The sequence below is a fragment of the Sorex araneus genome, chromosome 9 (genome assembly GCF_027595985.1).
Source record: "Sorex araneus isolate mSorAra2 chromosome 9, mSorAra2.pri, whole genome shotgun sequence".
Taxonomy (NCBI): Eukaryota; Metazoa; Chordata; class Mammalia; order Eulipotyphla; family Soricidae; genus Sorex; species Sorex araneus.
In genome coordinates, this window is record NC_073310.1 from 43,024,024 (window position 1) to 43,046,849 (window position 22,826).

The window sequence follows — 22,826 nt, forward strand, 5'->3', positions numbered from 1 at the left end:
TCCATTGCTGAGAATGAAAAGATATGAGGTCATGTGGTCACGGTTTTGGATTTCTGTATTTTAGTAACTAAGTCCAGAGAAATTTCTGTCAGAAATTGGATCATTGCAAGCTTGTACCTCTCATTTGTGGTCCTCATAAGGTGGCGGTCGCCATGTCCTTCCCCTCAGCAAGGAAAAGGCAAGAAAGAAAAATCTTTCCCCTCCTGGGCAGGCATGGGGCTGCGGCTTAGTTCACAGTCTAGAGACATTTCTGCAAGAAGCTGCTGGTACCAAAAGTAGTTTCGCTGGCGTCTGGAATCATGCCCGTGCAGCTGCGGAGAGGCCGCACACATGCGGCATAGATCATATCTCGGCAGAGAGCCACTTTCTTTACTTTTTTAAATGGTTAATTTCAGAAAAGATTTTCTTCAAAGGATAGAAGGGAGGGGAGTGAGGAGGAAGATTCCAGCATATGGGAAGGGTGCTCTTAGCAATATTCCCAATCTTTACTCTTTGAGTTTTGTTTTTTTGTTTTTTTTTTTTTTGCTTTTTGGGTCACACCCAGCGATGCTCAGGGGTTACTCCTGGCTTTGCACTCAGGAATTACTCCTGGCAGTACTTGGGGGACCATATGGGATGCCGGGGATCGAACCCGGGTCGGCCTTGTGCAAGGCAAACGCGCTACCTGCTGTGCTATCTCTCCGGCCCCACTCTTTGAGTTTCTGATACTATTTCTTTCCCTAAAATACTGAACGTCTAACTTTGTAAAGTAGAAACTGAATGCGCAAACTAGACAGCAGGGCACATGAAAACCAACCTATCAAGGGCAAAGGGACAGATCCTAGGCCCTCCAAAGTCCCTCTGCAAGCTATGTCTTTTGGGACAAGAGGCTGAAGGCGCGTGAGCCTTCCCAGCCAGCACAGCCAAGGCCACTGCACCCCACCGGGAGGTCACCTTTGCCAGCATGCCTGAGGTGGACATTTTCCACACTTTTGGAACCGCAGACAGTCTGGTCCACAGAGGGCAGCTGGGTCCCAGGTGTAGCTCATGTGCTGGTCTGCTGTTAATCTACGACCCAAATGATTCGGACACATTCACTGGTGGAAGGGCACGGGATCAGGTGGTGTCTGACTGTCTGTAACTGGCTAGTTCCACTCTGCATCCCCATCTCAAGGTTCTCCCATGAGTCTGCACCGTGAGTGGTACCAACCATACACACAGAGGCTGGAATCTCTTCAGATGCTTTCATGGCTCCCGAGTGTCAGTTTCTGCCCCAGGATCCCACCCAGGAAGCTGTGGCACAACGACATGTCATGTCCCCTTAGGCTCCTGGGGGCTCGAGACAGTTCAGGCTTTCAAGAAATACTTGGATAACAAGTTTTCTTTAAGCAAAAATAGAAGCCAGCATGCATTCTATTTTGGAAGCTTAGTTCCTCCCCCCCAATAACAATACATCCTGGGTGTCCTTCACTATTGCTAAATTTACTCCCGTTCCGACGTTTATTCCAGTAGGTAATCTCATCTTCCTTGGAATGCACAGCACGATGTGCGATTCTTTCTCATCCAAATTCTATCACATTATCAGTGGAGTTTAAAATTAGCCCAAACCTCACTTCTCCCAGCTTATATGCTGGCTCTCCTGGGGATGGAACTGGGGTGGTGTTGTGTGAGCCTTTCCACTGGGAACCCTTCTGGACTTTAGAAATTTTTAACATTTGAATTTTTCAAATGGAAAAAAAAAGAAGCAGTGTTATGAGCCCAAATGTCACAGTTTGCCCACTGGGCCCCCCTTTGCATTAAAGAAAAAAAAATGCTTCCTGCCCGCGCCTTCCCAAACCCACAATCCACACTGCCTGAGCAGAACTGAGGGGCCAAACTGGGCATTAATGGTGGCACTGGGCCTGGAGGGACAGGCGGGGGGACAGCTACCGAGTCCTGAGGCTTCAGCAGACACAGGGGCAAGAGCGGGACCAAGCACTGTGGGCCAAGGCCAGGTTGGGGGTTCGGGAAGAGATGCAGGAAGGTTGGGGAGGCCTGCAACCAAGAAGGCCTCACTTGGCCTGGGAGACCTGGGCCGATGGAGTGTGAGCTGCTCACGGACTTGGTCACAGCAGGCTGCTAGCCATGGTGGACTCCATGCTGGACTGGCCCTGAGGGGTCACTTGCACCCTGGGAGAAGTTCTATGCTGCAAAGGAATCCTGGGATGGCTGCCGGGGGGAAGCTTTGCCAAATACACAGCTTCTGGGAGGGAAAAGCCCTTTAGTGCCTCTGGGTTTCAACAAGCGGCTTCTCCCTCCTGGACCACCTTCCCCACTCACCTGACAAACTCCTATTCATCCTTTCAGTCCCAGTTTAGATTGTCACTTTCTCCAGGAAGCCTCCCCTCACACTCATGGGTGGGTGGGTGGGTGGGGGGGCGAGCAGGTGGGCCTCCCCCAGGGCTCCTAAAGTCTCCTTCCTCACACCTCTCAACACGTGCTCCTCAGTGCCAAGCGGCCTGTGGGCTCTCAAGGCAGGGATTCTGTTCTCCTTGACTGTGTCAGCAGTATAATGCTGGGGCTGGAGTACCCTTGCCAGCTGGACCCTGGACAGCAGGGGCAGCATATGAGCTGGTGGGGTCCATTCAAGGAAGAAGGTGCAATCTGGCACCAGGGATGCAGGTAGAGACCTTGGACAATTACAGTTGCTCCAGCAGAACGACTTGGGGCTCGGAACACTGATACCATGGCTAACTGAGCGAGTGGTAGGAAAATCTGAGTCGAGGGTAGGTAGGTACAAGGCACAGCAAGGAGGGCACTTGCCTTGTACATGGCCAAACTAGGTCTGACCTTCGGAATCCCTCAAGGTCCTCCAAGCTCACCAGGAATGATCCTGGGTGCAGAGCCAGGAGTAAGCCTTGAGCATCACCAGGTGTAGCTCCCAAACCAAGTGTGGCATTTATACTAACCGTGGATGTTCTGGTGTAACTTTTATGTTTAAAAGAGAATATTCCCAGATTGCTTTGGCTTTAAAAACTATGCTACTTAAGTTTTAAAAAATCTAGCTCTTTATTGGACATCTGAGTTCAGTTTACCAAATACCAAAAAAAAAATTTTTTTTTGGCAGGGAGGGGGTCACACCCTGCAATACTCAGAGATTACTCTTGGCTCTGCACTCAGGGATCACTCCTGGCTGTGCCTGGCGGACCATATGGGTGCTGGGGATTAAACCTGGGTTGGCTGCATGTAAGGCAAGTGTCATACAACTGTATTATTGCTCCAGCCTCAGTGTACAAGTCCTGTTTACTCATCTAATGCATGCTGACAGTCATTCTCCAGGGACCCTTGATTAATGGGTAGTTAGATCTCTAAACTTCCTTTAAGCATTTTATAATTTCAAAAACTTTTAATTTTTTAAATTTATTTTCATGTTTAGCCCAAACCCAGTGATGCTCAGGGGTTACTCCTGACTGCATTCAGGAATCACTCCTGGTGGTCCTCAGGGGACCATATGGGATGCTTTAAACTTTTTAAAGAACTCTGGTTGAACAGATTTACATGTCTCCACACATTTTAGGAATTCTTAGAATTTTCTGTTTGATTGTTTTTGGGCAAACATAGAGGTGCTCAGTGGCTTAGTGCTCAGGGTGACTCCCAAGGGTGCCTGGGAGACACGTGGTACCACGGATTGAACTAAGGCCTCCCACATGTGAAGCCTGTACTCAGTCCTTTAAGGATTTTAGTAGATGTTAGGCATGGTTCTCAAGCATATACTGCCCGAATCTGCCCTTGAGATGTGCACTTTCCTGGTGCTGGTCCATGTACTGGGGCTCTCCTCCACGCAGGAGAAGCCAGCCTTCTCCCTCGAGCACATCACGCTCTCTCTTCCTCTCCTTCCTCAACATGTCTAATAAAACCTGTTTCTACTTCACACACAGAATAGTTATAATAATAAATGTTGGGCTGGAGAAATAGTTCAGGGTGTAGGACGCTTGCCTTGCATACACCTAACTCAGGTTCCATCCCCTATATCCCATTTGGTCCCCCAAATACCACCAGGAATGATTCCTGAGTGTAGACTCAGGATTAAACCCTGAGCATCGCCAGGTGTGACCCAAAAACCAACGAAGAAAGAATTTCAGTGAATCGGGGCTGGAGTGATAGCACAGCAGGTAGGGCATTTGCCTTGCACGGCAGCCAACCCAGGTTTGATTCCCAGCATCCCATATGGTCCCCTGAGCACCTCCAGGGGTAATTCCTGAGTGCAGAGCCAGGAGTAACCCCTGTGCATCGCCGGGTGTGACACAAAAAGCAAAAAAAAAAAAAAAGAATTTCAGTGAATAAAATTTATGAGTATGATAATCTTTCAGCACTGCATGTAAGCTCATGAAGATTCCCATATAAAATCACAGGCCTGGGGGCTGGAGTTATGTACAGTAGGTAGGGGGCCTGCCTTACATGCAGTCAACCTAGGTTTGATCCTGGGCATCTCATATGGTTCTCCAAGCACCTCCAGGTGTGATTCGTGAGTGCAGAGCCAGGAATAAGCCCTGAGCATTGCCAGGTGTGGTCCCCAGCCCCCCAAACCAAAAAAAAATTACAGACCTAAATCTATTACTTGTTTTAAATTAGAATTCAAAAAGTCTTATCTGTTACTCGAAAGGGCCAAATTCTATCCAATGTTACAAATATTTGAAATTTTAAGCATACATCATTTTCTCAACATAAAAAATTAACAGTATGATAGTATAAAATATTTGCAAATTACATATTCTTTAAGGGATTAATATCTAGAATATCGCAAATGCATATAATTGGACATTAAAAAAATACATAATGAAACAGGGTCAGAGAGATAGCACAGGGAGGCCTTGCATGCAGCTAACCCTGGTTTAATCCCTGGTAAGACAAGTCTCCTGAGTAGCACTAAGAGTGGCCCCTAGGCCCAGAGCCATGGTAGGCCCCAAACACTACCCTGAAGACAGAAACAATTCTATCAAAAAATAAAAAAAATAAACCATCTGGAAAGACATTTTTCCAAATAAGAGACATGAGTAGCAATTAACAAATGAAAAGATGTTCAACATCATTAATTAAGAGAAAGACAGATCAAAACCACAATGAGGGCTGAAGTGATAGTACAGCAGGTAGGGCATTTGCTTTGCACATGGTTGACCCTGAGTTTGATCCCCGAATCTCATAGGGTCCAACCCAAGCACCGCTAGGAGTGATTCCTGAGTGCAGAGCCAGGAGTAACTTCTGAGCATCACTGGGTGTGGCCTCCAAACAAAAACAAAACAAAAAACCCAAAGCAAAAGCTATTCCTTTCTACCCCATTATGCTAGGTTACTATAAAGCCAGCACTACTGGGGCTGGAGTGATAGCACAGCGGGTAGGGCATTTTCCTTGCATGCAGCCGACCCAGGTTCGATTTCCAGCATCCCATATGGTCCCCTGAGCACAACCAGGAGTAATTCCTTAGTGCAGAGCCAGGAGTAATCCCTGTGCATCTTCGGGTGTGACCCAAAAAGCAAAAAAAAAAAAAAAAAAAAGCCAGCACTACAAAGTAGTGAGTCCTGGCATGGATGTGGAGAAACGGGGACTCTCCTACACTGTGGGACAGAATGTAAAACAATGCAGCTACTTGCGAAACAGTAGCGTTTCCTCAAGCACGTCAACACAAGGCTATTCAACTCAGCAATTCCTCTTCTCGGTGGATGTGCAGAGAGCTGAGAGCAGAGCCCTGTGGCTACGTGCTCTCGTGCATGCCCTTCCCTGCAGTATTGCTCACAACAGCCAAAGGGCAGAAGTGACCGAGGGGCCACGGCCAGTTCCCAAACTGGATGACACCATCCCCGGGACGGGCGGGGGCAGGAACAATAGCAGCCTCGAGTGCCATTTGTGTTTGTGGGTTTAAAGGTAGATTTCCAGCAGTGACATTTCTTCCCCTCAGAAAAGGGGGCCGTAGGAACTCCAGATGAGGTTTGGGAACTCCAGAAGAGGTCAGCAGAATGTGCTGTTGCTATACCATGGATGGCGACTTAACTTGAAAAACAAAGAACATCATGGCCAGTGCTAGAACAGGACGCTGGACTCCTGTGACATGTGGTCTGGTGGCTGTTCAGTTCCATCAATGGCAACGGCAGAGCTGAGTCACCAGGACCACACCTAGCGGTGCTCCCTTTTGAGCTACCTCGCTGGTTCCACAAAGGCTGCTCCATCGACTGGATACTACCATCCTTTAGTTTCAAAAACCTGGATGCTGATATTTTCCTATCTCTAAAGGCAGCTGGATCTTTTGGGACTTGGGGCTTAGATCAATATGATGGTGATAGTAAAATGATGCCACACCCAGAGGTGCTCAGGGCTTACTCCTGGCTCTGTGCTGAAAGATCACTCCAGGCAGTGCTTGGAGGACTCTATATGGTGCCAGGGATTCGAACCAGAGTTGGCTACATGCAAACTAATCAGAACGATCTCTCTGGCCCTGAAATTATTTTTGCAGACCCTTGAGGTTAAACCTACAAAAATATTGTAATGACTAACAATCAGGTCCTGCACGTCCCCAGGTTTTGGGTTTTGTCCATGTAATTCTGGGGCGTGTGTGTGTGTGTGTGTGTGTGTGTGTGTGTGGTGTGTGTGTGTCCCACTGGAGAAGAGGGAAACTTACCTTCAATCTTGGTTTTGAAGTGTGGGTACTTGTTGAGAATCTCCACCTGCTTCTTCCAGTCAAACTCATTCTTCCAGTAGGTGATGACTTTCTTCAGGTAGTTGATGTTGAAGCCGTAGTGGAAGCGACTGTCCTCTAGCGGGGCCGTTAAGCGGACATTGTCCAGCCTCCTGTGTAAATCCTGGGGTCCAAGGAGAGAGGCCATGGGGCAGAGCTCAGGAGAATGTTTCCAGAATTGAGCAGCTGTTTTCTGTGACCTCTGAGGCCAGAGAAAGCCCCACCTGGCACCCTGTCTCCCATTAAACAGTGAGGGGGGCCTTGAGTAGGGGAAACAAGAGGATCCGGATGAGAAACAGAGGCAGAAGGGGCAGGGTGGGGAGTGGGGTTCCGTTCCTGTTCCCCGTCCCCCCGAATCTGGGGTAGGGGTCCTACCCTGCCCTGCTCGGGAAGGGGTGCCTCACCTTGATCTCCTCCTCCGATGTTTCCACCTTGAAGGGCCGGATGCTCTCGTCCTCACTGGCTGTGGGCTTCACCCCGGGCCCCCACCATCCATCCTCCATCGGCAAAGACTCTTCCTTATCCCCGCAGAAGAACCGGTAGATGGCATAGCTCAGCGCAAGGGTGAGGAGTATTTCCAGCAACATGGTTCCTGGGAAGGGGAGATGCCATGAGCCAGGGGTCGCTCTGCCAGGCCTAGACCCCTGAAAACACCTAGTATGAAAAACTATAGGAGACAATCGTCTGCACCAGCCCTGGGGGCTACGAGACTCCTTCCCAACACTGGGAAAGAGGAACCGTGTTGGCTTCTGCCCAGCCCTGGGTGTTGGGGCTGCAGTTCTGAGCCCCTGGTTTCCCTGAGGGGCTTCTGCTCCAGAGGCTTCAGAAGCTTTTCTCTAACCCCTGACTCTCTCCACTAGGGGGCGACGAGGGACTTCTCTGAGCTGTGGGCTCAGGCGAGAAGGCAGCTTCTTTCTCAGTCCTTGGGGAGGAGGTCCCTGTCAGGGTGTGAAAAGGAAGTAATGGCGGGGGTGGGGGGAGTGAGGGGGATGGAAGGCGCAAAGTACGGCAGGTAGGGTGCTTGCCTTGCATGTGGCTGACCTGGGTTCAAGCCCTCGCATCCCAATGGTCCCTGTAGTCTGCCAGGAGTGATTCCTGAATGCAGATCAGGAGCATAGCCAGGTGTGCCCCCACCCCCAACCAGGAAAAAAAAAAAAGAAAGAAAAAGGAGTAAGGGGGTCTGAAGAGCTGTGGTATGTTTTTGTTATTTGGGCCACACCTGTGGGTGCTCAGGGGCTAGTCCCAACTAGGCTCTTGGGGAACCACAGTGCCAGGGATGGCACCTGGGGCTCCTACATGCAAAGCATACATGCACTCAGCCATGGTGCTCTCTGCCCCGCCTAGCCACAATGTCGTTTGAAGACAGAACTAGGCTAGGGGCTGGGGAGCACGTGGGGAACCCTTGGCGAGAATGGGGCAAAGTGAGCTGCCCCACTGGGTTTGTCCTGCTCACCGCGCGGCATAACACCTTGTCCACAAATCCCATGCTGTGGGATTTGTGCAGGGCATGCAGGGCAAACAAATGAGACCAACCTTGCACCATGTATTCAAGAGAGCTAGCTGCAAGCACAATCAACAACAACAAGCATCGATTTCTCCAGCCTCCCACTAGAATGATTCAGACCTCCTCCTTACCTGGCTTCAGCTAGAGGACCCCTGTCACTCGCTTCTGGGATACAAATAAATGTTCAGTCTCTGTTTTTCTGGGCGAGATGATTGATCCCTGTGCCTTCACATGCACATGGGCACCGTCATCTTGCCCTTTGATCGCCTCCTGGCCTGCAGGCGCAGTGGGGCTAGTTGGGCACCACCCACTGGGAGGCACAGTGGCAGGTTCTGCTGACTCATCTGATCTTATGTATGGACAACATGGTTCTCTCCCCCTGGACTTCAAGCAGCAAGATAAACTTGTCTGACCCAGAGAGAGTGTTGAAATGATGAGTGCTGGAGAATACTGTCTACACGCAGGGAATTCAGGACAAAGGGCATCGCAATGCCATGTCAGCAGCAGCAGGGTACTGCAGGGAAATAACTGATTCAAGGAGAAATGTTATAGTCCTTTCTCTCACATACTAATTCAGGTCATGGGAATATTAGAACTCGGCTCAGTAGTGGTGGTTTGGAGTCACCAAAAAGCAAACTTTGCTAATAGTGTGTTCATTTGCCACTTATTTAATAGCGGGGAGCAAATGCAGGGAAAGGAAGGGCTTCAAGGTTGGTAGGGTTTAACCAGCACAGTGAACTGTCTGAGGTGGGCTTTTATAACGTGTGTATAAATACACAAGTTACCCACTAAGGCGCCACACTTCATCAAATTAGCTTTTCCTTTTCCTTGCCGTGAGGGTGGAGCGGTGGGGAGGGGCCACACGCTGCAGTGTTCAGGGCTTACTCCTGGTGCTTGGGGGACCGTATGCATGCCCAGAACTGTACCTGTTTTGGATGCGTGCAAGGCAAACGCCCTGCCCCTTGTACTATCGCTCCCGTTCCTCCACTTACTCAGGCAAGAATCAGAGTAGCCAGAGTCTTGCCCTAAATCACAGCTCAATAATGAGAACTAGAACTTGTAACCATGAGGCTGGAGAGGGAGTACATCGCATGGTTTGCAGGCAGGCGGCCTGGTTCTATCCTGATTCCCGCCCGAGCGGGCAGTGGCCTCTGAGCACCGCAGAATATGGTCTCAAAGCAAACCGGAAAAAAAAAAAAAGTAACTAAAGCAAACCAAAAAAATGTAACTAAAGCTTCATTTCCCATCCTGGGCCATTTCACGCCAAAAGCTTATCTCCTCTCCGCACCTGTTCTCAGAGTCACACTTTTACACCGGCCTTGCACAGGCGCAGCACGGATGCGCTGGGGTGGGGCAGACAGCAGCTGCGGCGTTTTCCACCGCTACACATCACTTGAAAACTGAAATAAACAAGAGCTCCAGCTTCCGGGCATGAGGAGGAGCTGCGACCCAAGGCGGAAGCAGGTGCCGGAACAGCAAGCCCGAAAAGAGGCGGGGTCTATTCTCCCGACCAATCAGGGCTCAGAGGGTCGCTCCGCCCTCCCTTCGCCCTCCCTCCCCCGCGGGCAGAGGGACCCGGTCGCACAGGTGCACCACGGCCGGCCTTGACCTCGGGAGCTCCCTGTCCCTTCTTAGCCCGCCGGGGCTGCTGCTTTGTTTAGAGTAGGAGGAAAGTGAAGACTTGAGACTTAGCAGATAGAACCCAGCTTCTTAGCACCCGCGAGGGGGTGGGCCCCACTGGGGGCTCATTTCTTGCCCTGCCACACTGAACTAACTCCATCTTGTGCTTCAGAGTCCCTGTACTGAAGTACTGACTAGCAAACGTCCGTTTCCTGCTAGGCACGACCTCTCAGAACTGTGAAAAGACCATTCTTGTTTTCTCTCCATAAGACTATTTTAACTGAAAGCCACTGACTAAAAAGTAATCTACAAACTAACAGAGGAGAGGGGGAGCTCAGGTGCTACATCTGGCTCTGTGCTTACTACTGGCGGTCCACAGGAATGAGACTGCAGGGGATCACATGGCTGCAAGGGGTCAAACTGGTGTTGGACACATGCAAGGCAAATACCTGTCCATCTCTCTGGCCCCAGCTCTAGATTTTTCACCTTTTCTTTGTTTCTTTGTGTGTGTGTGTGTGTGTGTGTGTGTTTGGGGGGGGTGTTTGTGCTGGGGGGGATGCTTGAGCCACACCTGGGTATACTCTGGGATTATTCCTGGCTTTGCACTCAGGGGTCACTCTTTGGGGGATCTGAAGGGTGGGGGGAAGTGGTCAGAACCTCAGCTAAGAATCCCTGTGATCAGTTATTCAACTTTAGATAGATTAATCATCTAGGAGTTCATTAAAATAGATTTCAGACTCAAGAGGTTTGGGGCCTTCAGGGAATCTGCATTTCTGTTTACAGGTGGTCTCAGACTACACTCAGAGAATCTTTGCTGCCGTTTAGATAAATCTTTCCCTACAAGGCCTGTGATTTCCCCCACGCACCCACCCCATCCTGCAGCGCTGGACCCACCCCCCTGGTTTCATGGTCTCCACTGACCACCGTGGGCAGAGAGGTGCTTGGTCTGCATATGGTGAAACAAAGCCAGACTAGGACATGAGCACTGGCTCAGGAGGGCTGCGTTGGGCAGTCCACTCAGACATTTTAGAAACCTGGAGGGACCCAGTCACAGGCTCCCCCACAGCCTGTGTGCTGTCCCCAGCTGTCCCAAGGTACCTGGGCTCAGCTTCCTGACTCAATTGCTGCCAATTCAAAAATCAATACAAGGCTGGGCAGACAGGCGTGTGCTTTCCTGCGGCCTACCTGGCTGCATCCCCGGCACCACATAGGGTCCCCGGAGCCCCACCAAGAGTGAGCCCTGAGCACCGCTTGGTATGGTCCCACCTCTGATCCCCTCCCCATCCACAAATGAATATAACACACTGATTTGGTAAACAACCCAAGCATGCAGGCTCTGAAGGGAAGACCACTGGGCCCCTGGAAGCACACAATCATCACCCACTTTTGGTGTGAAGCGAGTCAAACCCATTATCTTGTGAGTTTAGGGAGGCACCTGTTGCTCTTGGCTCTGTGCTTAGGGAACACTTCCGGTGGGGCTGGGGGGAGTATATGTGATCCTGGGGATTGAACCCACGTCAGCCCAGTGCAAGGCAGGCACCCTACCTGCTCCAGCCCCTTGTTTCCCTCTTTGAGTCATTCAAATCCCAGCTCCACTATATGTGAGCTAAAGAACACGGTGGTAAGTCACCGCAGGCTCTGTCTGGCCTGGTGTGTCTAATGATAATAATGCCAAAGAATGATCCTGAGCTTTGCCTGGCTAGGTGCTAAGCTCAGCTAAGGTGTGTTCCTTTTTCTTCCTCTAATCCCTTCTTACTGCAAAGAACCTTCATTCTGGAAGAGCCCCTAGAGGAGCAGGTGTCCCTATCAGATTACTGAGCTCAGGCCCCAGCTCCCCACCACACTCTTTGTGCATGTGAACGGGCTGGAAGCAGGAAAGTACATGGTGTGTCCAGCTATGGTTGGGTGCATCTGCTGGCTAGGATGTGACTCTGTGACTCAGAGGAAAAAGAGCACAAGGCGTTGCGCGTGTCTATCAGCTTTTTGTAATCTCAACCCCTGGGGCAGCCTCTGTGCCTCTTTTCTCTGAGCTGAAAAGCTGCGTTCTCTGCATTAGGGGGCAGAATTCTCTTTGCTAAGCCTTCATGTTTCCAAGAAGAGCAGTATTTATCTCTTCCAGGTGGCCAGCCCCTGCAGAGCTAGGAAACATTCTAACCATTTCAAAATATCAATAGTAGTGGGGACACTGAAAAATCGAGAGGTAATGCAATATATATAAAAAAAAAAAGAGAGAGAGCTCTGAGCTCCACGGATCCTGGTGGTACTGCTGCGCTGATCTCGGCACATCACAGCTAAAAAGTGCACAATTGGGGATGGGGCTGATAGCACAGTGGGTAGGGCATGTGCCTTGCACATGAGCACGGCCAGGGGTAATTCCTGAGTGCAGAGCCAGGAGTGACCCCTGAGCATCGATGGGTGTGACCCAAAAAGCAAAAAAAAAAAGTGCACAATTGGGGCTGGAGCGATAGCACAGCGGGTAGGGCGTTTGCCTTGCACGCGGCCGACCTGGGTTCAATTTTCCAGCATCCCATATGGTCCCCCGAGCACCGCTAGGAGTGATTCCTGAGTGCAGAGCCAGGAGTAAACCCTGAGTATTGCTGGGTGTGACCCAAAAAGAAAAAAAAAAGGCACAATCCCTGGTCACTGAGACAATAAAATGGGACAGGCCACGTGCAAGGCACGCTCCAGTCCACATACATAATACACATATACATACATACCAATATCTATACATATCAGGTTTTTAAGGCTTTATTATTCGTGTTTTTTTATGGGGGGGGTGCTACTACCTGGTGGAGCTCAGGGCTTACTCCTGATTCTGTGCTCACTGCTGGAGTTGCTAGGGATTTGAACTGGGGTCAGCATTATGAAAGGCAAGTGCCTTACCCCCTGTACTAACTCTCCAGCCCCTATATGAACTTTTTTGGGTGGCATTTTTGTTTCTGTTTTTCTCATAATGCAGTACTGTGGAATACTAATAAGATATTTTGCTGGAAGAACTGGGAGCTTTAAGAGGCCATTCTGAATAAGGGCAGTTTTCTTTTTTCTTAGAGATGCAATTTCCCTTCCTAAAATAATGATTAGCTTGCCTTGTGAGGAAAATGCAACTTTGGTTGTAAAGCAGGCTGATTTTATTTAAAAACAAAACCTCACTGTAACCGAAGGCTAGCAGTTATTAATGGTTAGGGGCTGCATTTAGAGGGAAGCCTGAGGAGCAGCAAGGCTGACTCGAGGGAGAAAATCAGATTCTAGACACTCTAATCCCCAATTCCATCAAAAGTTAAGATCAAAGTATGCATGAATCTTGGGGGGAAGTCAGGAATTAGTCAAATCAATCGGTGAGTATTCTGAAGACCTTCACCCTTAGAGAATGACTAAAAGGTAAAACCTTTGACAAGTGACAAGTGAAAGTGAAATGAGTAAGTGGTTTTCTTGCATTCATTAGTTTTCTTTTGTCTTTCAGGGTCTGACTTACAAAGGACAATTTTAAATATAGTAGTCAAATCAAGACGGTACTTTGTTCTTCAGGAACTGTTCAAAGGAAAATCAGTCTCACAATTTAACTCAACGTAATAGTTCTGTTACATCTGAGGCAAACAATGCAAATTTTAAAACACAGTTCATTTTAAGATTAATATTAAAAGTTCAAACCAGCGCTTTATAACTTGAATTTTGTCTGGAAAGTATTTAGAAGTTACTTGTGGGACTAGAGCGATAGTACAGTGGGTAGGACACTTGTCTTGCATATGATCAATTGCAGTTCAATTCCCTGGGGCCCCATATGATCCCCCGGGCTGGGCAGGAGTGATCCCTGAGTGCTAAGTCAGGAATAGGTCCTGAGAAGCACTGGGTGTGACCCAGAAGGAAAAAAACTTACTTGGTTTGTTTAAGAAGAGGAAAGAGGGGGCTGGAGCGATAGCACAGCGGGTAGGGCGTTTGCCTTGCACGCAGCAGACCCAGGTTGGATTCCCAGCATCCCATATGGTCCCCTGAGTACCACCAGGAGTGATTCCTGAGTGCAGAGCCAGGAGTAAGCCCTGAACATTGCCGGCTGTGACCCAAAAAGCCAAAAGAAAAAAAAAAAAAAAGAAGAGCAAAGAGGCCTGAGATAGTACAGCAGGTAGGGCACTTGCTTTGCATCAACTGACCTGGGTTTGATCCTCAGCACTACAAATGGTCCCTCAAGTCCCACCAGGAATGATCTCTGTGAGCATAGAGCCAGGAGTAAGCCTTGAGCATTGCTTGGAATGGGTTCCCCAAAAAAGGAGGGGACAGGGACTGGACAGTACAGAGCACTTTAAATGAAGAATTGGATGGTGGGAAATAGGAGACAAGCCATATGCCTCCAGCCTGGGGTTCAATTTTATTCAATCCTCAGCACTGCTGAGAGCCCTTGAGCACCATAGAGTGTAGCCTGGAGGCCCCTGGCTCTGCAAGACCAGAGTGGCTCTGCATCCTGAATGAATGAACCTTACAAATCTCTGCATGACCAGTTTGTAGAGAAGGACTGGAAGTTGCAGGAATGTGGGCAAAGGCAAGGTGCAGGCGGTGTCATGGCAAGTTCCCTCCCAAAAGGAGCCGGAGAAGCCAACAGCCCAGGAATGCCACCAATGTCAGCTTCGCGCACCAGAAGTGGGAGGGTCCGACTCAGAATCATGCTCAACAAAACGAGGGTGAGTCTCCCTCAAAGACAGGCATGTGGTGAGATGCAGCAGAAAATGCTAGGATTGCAGAAAGGTACTGGGGCCCTACCGTGAGCCTGACCCAGACCCAAGGACCTCCCGGGTGGAGCGCGCACTGTTCCTCAGGAACAGAGGCCGAGAAGGTGCAGCTGTAGGACGGGCTGCCCTGCTCCGAGCTCTCCTCCCTGCGCACTGCATAGGGGCTCAGCTCACACACACCTAAATCCTTCTGGGGAAGGAAAACATGAGGCCACTGTGCGCCCATCGATGTCAGGTGAGGAAGAAGGGGGGCCTGGGGCCTGGTGTGCTTCCTGAGCACCCTCCATGCACGCTACCCTTCCCTGGAGAGAAACACCGAGAGCAAAAGGGGAAACAGACGGTTCCCTCCTATCCCAGCACTGGCCATGGCGCCACAGGCCATGCAAGTCCTAGTGCCCACCTACAGCAGAGACCACTCAGGGTGGGCAGGCTGGCTTAGGACAGGCAGGGGACCCCATGAGCGTGCACTGCCCAGAGAGTGTGTGTCGTCAGCCTCTCCACCCACAGCCACAGCCCTGGCCCACCGGAGACTTGGGCTGGGTGAGGCTGACCAGCAGCCAGCTGGACTGCGCTGGGCAGGACCTTGTTTACTTCCGGGCCAGTTCTGGAGCCAAGGTCTGGGCACAAAGCCGAGAGCAGCACCCCAGGGAAAAGGAAAATGTCGTTTCTAGGCAAGAAACAAAGGTGTGTAAAAGCAAAGGAAGAACAGAGAAGGTGGGTGTTGGGGCTGGGGGAAGGGTGAGCCCTAGTGGTCTGCCCTGGGCACCTCCCCAATCCTTTTTAGTTATTTTGGTTTGGGGACACACCCAGTTGTGCTCAGGGCTTATATCTGGCTCTGTGCCCAGTGATCACTCCTGGCGGGAGCCGGGGGACCCTATGGAATGCCCGGGACTGAACCCGGCTCAGCTGCATGCCATCTCTGCCCTAGCTATTTTTACCCACAGAGATGCACGATTTCTAGTCTCACAAAAAGTGTTCTGAGGCCAGCTTGGCTGATGCTGCTTGGACTCCGGGCCCTGCCACTTGCTCATCCTGTGACCTGAGGTCAGGGACTTTGCTTCTCTAAGCCTCAGTCTCCCCATCTGCAAGACAGGCACATGAAGAACCTTCCTTAGCAGGGTTCGAGGAGCTGCCATTAACCCAGAGAAAGAGGCCGGCTGGGCACTGCCTCCACTGCTTGCTTGTAAATGCTGAGAACTCTGAAAGGGGGAGCAGAGCTTCCGCTGAAGCAGAGGAACCTGCCCTGAATCCAGGGGGCCATTCACAAGTAAACTCATGGGGCTGGAGCAATAGCACAGCAAGCAGGGTGCTTGCCTTGCACATGGTCGACCCGAGTTCAATCCCTGGCATCCCATATGGTCCCCTGAGCAACGCCAAGAGTGATTCCTGAGTGCAGAGTCAGGAGTAAACCCTGAGCATCGCCGAGTGAGAGACCTCAAAAGCAAAATTAAAAAAGAAGTGACCTCAGAAGAGACAGTTGCTAAGGGTGGCTTCAGGGAGATAGAGATGCCAGTGGTTGGACACTGGGCAGCGTGGGAAAGAGTGGCATGGGACAAGGAGCAGGCCCTTGGAGAGGTGGCTGGGTGACAGGAGGGCCCTGTGGGTGGCAGAGTCAGTCCAGAGTGTCTGAGGGGCTGTCACCTCCATAGATCATAAACACCACACCCCAAACTCATTTGCACAACCCGCCCCGCGGGCTGTGTGCAGAGCGCCCCAGCTCTCCCCCTGCTGTCTTCACCCGCTCCGAGACCCATGTCCTATTCTGCCTCACATGCTGCCAGGGAAAACAAGAGTCGTCCAGTTTTCCACTGGGTCTAGGCCAGAGAATGAGCTCATCGGGATGAGCACCAGCTTGGCACGCAGGAGGCTGGGTGCGACTCCGAGCTGCCCCGAGCGCGGCCCCCAAAGACAGTATTGCGCTGAGGCTCCATGATCTCCATGGACCACCGCAGGGAGGAAACAAAGCCCCCCTCCTGCACAGTATCAGCACTACAGAGAGACTCCAGATTCAGGAGAAAACAGGTGCGGGCAGGTTCTGCGCCTCTGTCCCTCCCGCCATTCACCACCTTCAGCCCCGCCCTCCGCTGGGCTGCTCTCCCTCCCAGTGTGCTCCCAAGTCTGGAAACTTGGAAACTTCCTCCTCATCCCTCACTGGGTAACTTGAGCCTCCTTTTTTTTTTTTTTTTTTTTGCTTTTTGGGTCACACCCAGCAATGCACAGGGGTTACTCCTGGCTCTGCGCTCAGGAATCACCCCTGGCGGTGCTCAGAGGACCATATGGGATGCTGGGAATCGAACACGGGTTGGCCTCGTGCAAGGCAAATGCCCTACCCACTGTGCTATTCCTCCAGCCCCGAGTCTCCTTTCTTGGCTGAAAGGCCTTGAAAGGGCCAGAGCAATCCTAAGAACAGGGATTAGGAAGATGAGGTCAGCAGAGATTGGAGGTTGGTGACATCCTGGCAGGGGTTAGTTTGCCAAAAGATTGCCAAAAAGAAAGAAAGAAAGAAAGAAAGAAAGAAAGAAAGAGAGAGAGAGAGAGAAAGAAAGAAAGAAAGAAAGAAAGAAAGAAAGAAAGAAAGAAAGAAAGAAAGAAAGAAAGAAAGAAAGAAAGAAAGAAAGAAAGAAAGAAAGAAAGGAAGGAAGGAAGGAAGGAAGGAAGGAAGGAAGGAAGAAAGAAAGAAAGAAAGAAAGAAAGAAAGAAAGAAAGAAAGAAAGAAAGAAAGAAAGAAAGAAAGAAAGAAAGAAAGAAAGAAAGAAAGAAAAAATCCTTCTGCAAAGATCTTGGGGGTAGATAGCTCTGAAATGAAGGCAGGAGCAGCTTGGCCTAGGGCTTGCCCGGACCACCTGCCTCCACTTTGTGCCCAGGCTTGCCCACCCTCAGACCCTCACAAGGACAACGGGCCCAGTAAGTAGGTCCTACCACAGGCAAAAGAACAAAACAAACAAACAACAAAACTGGCAAGTGGTAGGTGAGAGCCAGACTTAGCTGAACGTATCCTTGTCTTTTCCTTGTCCTAACAGGGGTTACTCATGGGACTTGGCACTAGACTTCAAATATTTCTCTTCTTTCCAGAAGGTCCACCTGCCTCCAGCTCTAACGAGAAAAGGAATGCTCCAGGAGAGTCACACCCAGGGGAGCAAAGGGCGCTCCCTGTGAAGGCTAAGCCAAGTCCCAGGCCGGCTGTGGGGAGGCCAACCTCCCTGGGGTCTTGGGGAGCAGGGCCTGCTCCCCAGTCCTTGGGGGGACCCTGCATGACTCTGATGCTTCTGGAAACACCTGGGCCTCCTGCTCCTGGTCCTCAGTCTCTTGCAGCCCTCGGAGGGCCACAGTGTAGGCCATGGGCTGAGCTAAAGCCAGGGACGGACTGCAGTGAAGGGGCCTAGAATGCTTCCAGGTCACTGTGGGGAAACCAGAGAAGCCCTGGTGGAAATCAGGGTGGGAAGATGATTCTGCCACACATCATCAAGCAACACGATAACCTTGACAAAGTCGCTTTCTCTGTTCTTAAAGAGATGTTTAAAACAAAGAAGGGAAGGGAGTGGGGGTGGGAGGGAGGGAGGGAGGGAGGGAGGGAGGGAGAGACAGACAGACAGACAGACAGAGAGACAGAGAGAGACAGAGAGAGACAGAGAGAAAACAGTGGACAAGGCACTTGCCTTGCATGCAGCTGCCCAGCTGACTGGGGTTCTGTCCCTGGCATCTTATATGGTCCCCTGAACACACTCTATGGTTTCCTGAGCACCACCAGGAGTGATCCCTGACTGCAGAGCCAGGAGCAAGCTCTGAAAACCACCAGGTGTGGTGCCCCCACCCAAAGAAAAAAAGAAAAAGAAAAGAGTGGGAGAAATAAGAGAGAGCTGAAAGGGCCAGAGCACATGCTTTTCATGTGGAGCCCTGGGTCCTGTCCCTAGCATCCTGAGGTCCCTCGGCACAGGAATGGCTCCCAAACACTGAGCTAGGGGTAGCCCCTAAGTACTGTTGAGGAAGATTCCTCACCAAAAGAAAAAAAACCCCAAATTTAAACAACAACAACAAAGAAAGGCTAAGTTGTTTACTTAGGTTGCATAACCCAGCAAATATGTGCCAAGAGAACATACGAATTCAATCTGCTTAGTAATCTGCCTAGGCACTGATGGCAGCCAAGACACTTTCTTGCTCCCGATCAGGACAGGCACATGGTCCTCACTTGTGAGTGAGCTACAGAATTTTCTGGAACACCATTTAGCTCTGCTGCAACCGCCAGAGAGGAACGCTGGGGCCAGATGCCAGAGACGGCCCAGAACCACTCCTGTGGGGAGGGATGAACTCTGGCCAGTCCCGGGAAAAACACAAGGCCGGGGGAGGGAGCGCCTGCTGCAGCCGGGGCTCAGTTTGGGCAACCGTGAGCCTCGTCATGGAGCCAGACAAGGCCTCATATACCCACCTTGGGCCGCGAGCTCTTCCGGGGGTGCCTACTGCTCCTCCCTCCTCAGCAAGCGGCTAAAGCCCTGGCAAAACTTTGGTTCCTTCCCGGGGGAGCGTCGGGGGCGCCTCCTCCCTGCTACAATCTCCCCATACTCCCAACCTCTCCTCCTACATTGCCAGCTGCAGGCCAAGAAACAGCCCCATGTGACAGGCCGCCAGACAGTCATGTCATTAACGCCCTGGGGCCAAGGCCTTCAGTCTCCTGAAGCTGCCCTTGGTGGGTATAGGCTCACTCGAGTCCTATCCAACTCGACGGCACACGTCCTCTCTCCTGGAGGTTCCTTGCCCGGGCCACAGGGAATCTTAGATTGTGTAACCTGACCATTCACTGGACACAGAGTCCCCAAAGACCGTCACATAAGCGGCTCCAACTGGCACACAGTGGGGCTTCTTTCTAGACCAATCCCCTTTACCCATCACTGGCTCACTTCTCAAGGGAACCACTTGGCCGGAGAGAGTCCAGCAGGAAAGGCACTTGCCTCGCATGTGGCTGACCCGAGTTCAATCTCCAGCACCCCACATATGTCTCTTGAGCCCTCCCAGGAGTGATCCCTCTACACAGAGCCAGGAGTCAGCCCTGGGCATCACTGAGTGTTGGCCCCAAAACCAAAGTAATCAAGTGAATAATGAGTCACCTTAAGGTGCCATCAAAGATGAGTCTTTTTTTTTGGGGGGGTCTTATACCTGTGGTGCTCAGGGGTCACTGCTGGCTCTGTAATCAGGGCCACACATGTTAGTGTTTGTGGGGACCCTATGTGTGCCAGTCATGGCTGCAGCCACAGACGAGGCAAGTGCCTTACCCTCTATTAAGGCTCATTTTTTTTTTGCTTTTTTTTTGGGTCACACCCGGTGATGCACAGGGGTTACTCCTGGGCTCTGCACTCAAGAGTAACCCCTGGTGGTGCTCAGGGAACCATATGGGATGCTGGGAATCAAGTCTGGGTTGGCTGCTTGCAAAGAAAATGCCCTACCCGCTATGCTATTGCTCCAGCCCCCCCCCTCTATTAAGGTTCTTTCTCCACAGAGGCAGGCTGTGTGCTTGAGACCCCAAATATCTGCGATTTCTGGCAGATATTTCTCTGGACTTAGTTACTAAAATACTGAAATACAGAAATCCAAAACTGTGCGGCTGCTAGTGCAGCCTCCTGACCTCATATCTCTTTATTCTCAGCAATGGAAAACAAATTACCAAATGCTTTCTTTTCAGCAGGTCAACTTTAGGGGGGAGGAACTCCAAATCAATAACTGAATTTTTTGTTGAAATATTGAATGTAATCAAAGTAAAGTGAAAGTAAATTGAAATTTACCAGTTACACATGTGGGGTGGGGGACTGGGGAGGTGGGAGGAAAGGGGGAGGTATACCATGATTCTTGGTGGTGGAATATGTGCACTGGTGAAGGGATGGGTGTTTGAGCATTGTATAACTGAGACTTAAACCTGAAACTTTTGTAACTTTCCACATGGTGATTCAATAAAAAAATAAAATAAAATAAATTGATTAGATAACAAAAAAAATAAAGTGAATTATGTTAACTTTAAAAAAAAAAAGTCACCCACTGCCTGCTCCGCCTGCACCCACTCTAGCCTGCGCCAGTGCTCTGGGATCCTTCTCCCACAGCCACAGCGGAGACCAGCTCGCACTCACTCAGCCTCCCTGCAGCTTGAAGGCCACCACGAAACCACACTCTCGTCTAGCTCAGAAGGAAGGGTGGGGGAAGGGGGTCCACGGCCTCACATCAGAGCCACGCAAAGGTGCTGGAGCAATAGTACAGCGGGTAGGGCAACTCCCTTGCATGTGCTGGGTTTGATCCCTGACACCCCATGACCGCATGTGGCCTCCCAAGCACAGCTAGGGTGAAGAACCAGGAATAGCCCCTGAGCATCGCTGGGTACAGCCCCCAAACCAAAGCAAACCAAAGATGAGAGAGCTAGGCAAGGCTGGGGTGCAGGAAGCATCGAGGTTCAGGGAGAGGTCACAGAGCCTGGGCAGGGGGGGTTCTTCTGTGCATTAGAGACACGTCGACTCCCCTGGTGCTAGAGCTAGACATTAGGCGTGAACCAGGACACCCCAGGAAGAGACAGGGGAGGCACCTCACTTTCTCTGAGGTGCCAACCCAAAGAACACACATCAATTGCTTTTCACAGACAGCTGCTCCCAGGAGGCGGTGCTAGCCCGGGTCCGGCTCATGCGGAGACTGTGGGTTGTTGGACCAGATGGTGTGAGGTTCATCCCGAGGCCCTGCTGCTCAGTTATTTTCTGGGAAAGCCCTTTCCTGGAACTGGTGTGCGTGTATTTGCGTGTGTGTGTGTGCGCGCGCGTGTGTGAGTGTGTGTGTTTGAAAGAGAGAGAAAGGAAAAAGAGTCTCTCCTGTGAGTATGTGTGTATGTGAGAGGGGGAGCGAGCAAGAGAGAAGTCTTTTCTGAAAAAATGAAAGTATGTGTGAGAGTCTTTCCTGTGTGTCTGAGACTGAGAGAAGTCTTTCCTCTGTGTGTGTGTGAGAGAGAGAGAGAGAGAGGAGAGAGGAGGAGAAAGAGAGAGAAGTCTTTCCTGTGAGTATGTGTATGTGTGAAAGAGAGAGAGAGAGAAGTCTTCATTCCTGAGTATGTGGGAGAGTCTTTCCTGTGTGTCTGAGAGGTCTTTCCTCTGTGTGTGTATGAGAAAGAGAGAGAAAGAGAGAGAGAGAGAGAGAGAGAAAGAGTCTCTCCTGTGAGAGTGTGTGTATGTGGTATGTGAGAGGAGAGAGGAGGAGAAAGAGAGCAGTCTTTCCTCTCTCTCTCTCTCTCTCTCTCTCTCTCTCTCTCTCTCTCTCTGTGTGTGTGTGTAGAGAGAGAGAGAGGGAGAGGTCTTTCCTGAGTATGTGTGTGAGTCTTTCCTGTGTGTCTGAGAGAAGTCTTTCCTCTGTGTGTATGTGTGTGTGTGTGTATGAGAGAGAGAGAGAGAGAGAGGAAAAAGAGTCTCTCCTGTGAGTATGTGTGTATGTGATATGTGAAAGAGGAGAGAGTTCTTTTCTGTATGTGTGTGTGTGAGAGAGGAGAGAGAGAGAGGAGAGGGAGGGAGGGAGGGAGAGAGAGAGAGAGGAGAGAGAGAGAAGTCTTTCCTGAGTATGTGTGAGAGTCTTTCCTGTGTGTGTGAGAGATGTGTGAGGGGGATTAGCTACTACAAGTCTCACACTGCAGGGCAGCCACACGCTCAGGCCCCAGTTCCTCCCTGCCCGCCACAACACACCCGGGGACTCTCCCTTGGCCTAGCACACGGGTGCTCCGTAGCATCTCCCGCCATGTCACCTCTTGGGCGGCAGTGTCCTCTCACAGACAGCCCTCGACTTGGTGCTGTTTCTCCACGGCACACTTGCCTCTCTCATGCTCTTTCTTTGACAGCCTCTCCAGTTTACTGTCCATCTTTTCCCCAACAGAATTGCAACCCCCGGGGGGGCATGCTCTCCCTCACCTGGGGCAGAGCATACACACAGGCCCGCGCTGCCACAGATACACAGGGGTCGGCCCGGGGACACGGGGACAGCCATACTGTCACACAACGAGCCCATCTCTTCCTGCAAATCTAGGTCCTGTGGGAGTCTCCTGAGTCCTGAGATCCTCAAGGAAGCAGCCCTCACGCCAGCAGGCAGTGCCACTTTCCGAAGCTTCCAGAAATGTTCTTGTTTGCCTGGGCGCCACACCCGATGAGGGGGGAGGGGGCAGCACTCCCTGCGCGGTGCTTGGGCATGCTCAGGCTTGTACTGACATGCTCAGGAGACCATGTGATGCTGGGGAACAAACCAGATCCACCTGCATGCCAAACATGTGCCCCTACTCATGAAGCCATCTCCCTGG

General features: G+C 50.9%; 1 protein-coding gene across 2 annotated transcripts in view; it reads right to left on the reverse strand.

Moving 5' to 3' along the window:
* EPHX1 (epoxide hydrolase 1) overlaps positions 1-22,826 on the reverse strand; it is a 34,265-nt gene that overhangs the window by 9,955 nt on the left and 1,484 nt on the right. The window contains exons 1-3 of one of the 2 annotated variants that reach the window (XM_055147153.1): positions 9,478-9,626; positions 7,090-7,277; positions 6,629-6,809 (exon numbers count right to left, since the gene is read on the reverse strand). In XM_055147153.1, the coding sequence (XP_055003128.1) occupies positions 6,629-6,809; positions 7,090-7,272 (364 nt within the window). In that variant the 5' untranslated portion in view covers positions 7,273-7,277; positions 9,478-9,626. Of the gene's footprint in view, positions 1-6,628; positions 6,810-7,089; positions 7,278-9,477; positions 9,627-22,826 lie in introns of those variants that run through there. The other variant, XM_055147154.1, reaches the window with a different exon arrangement.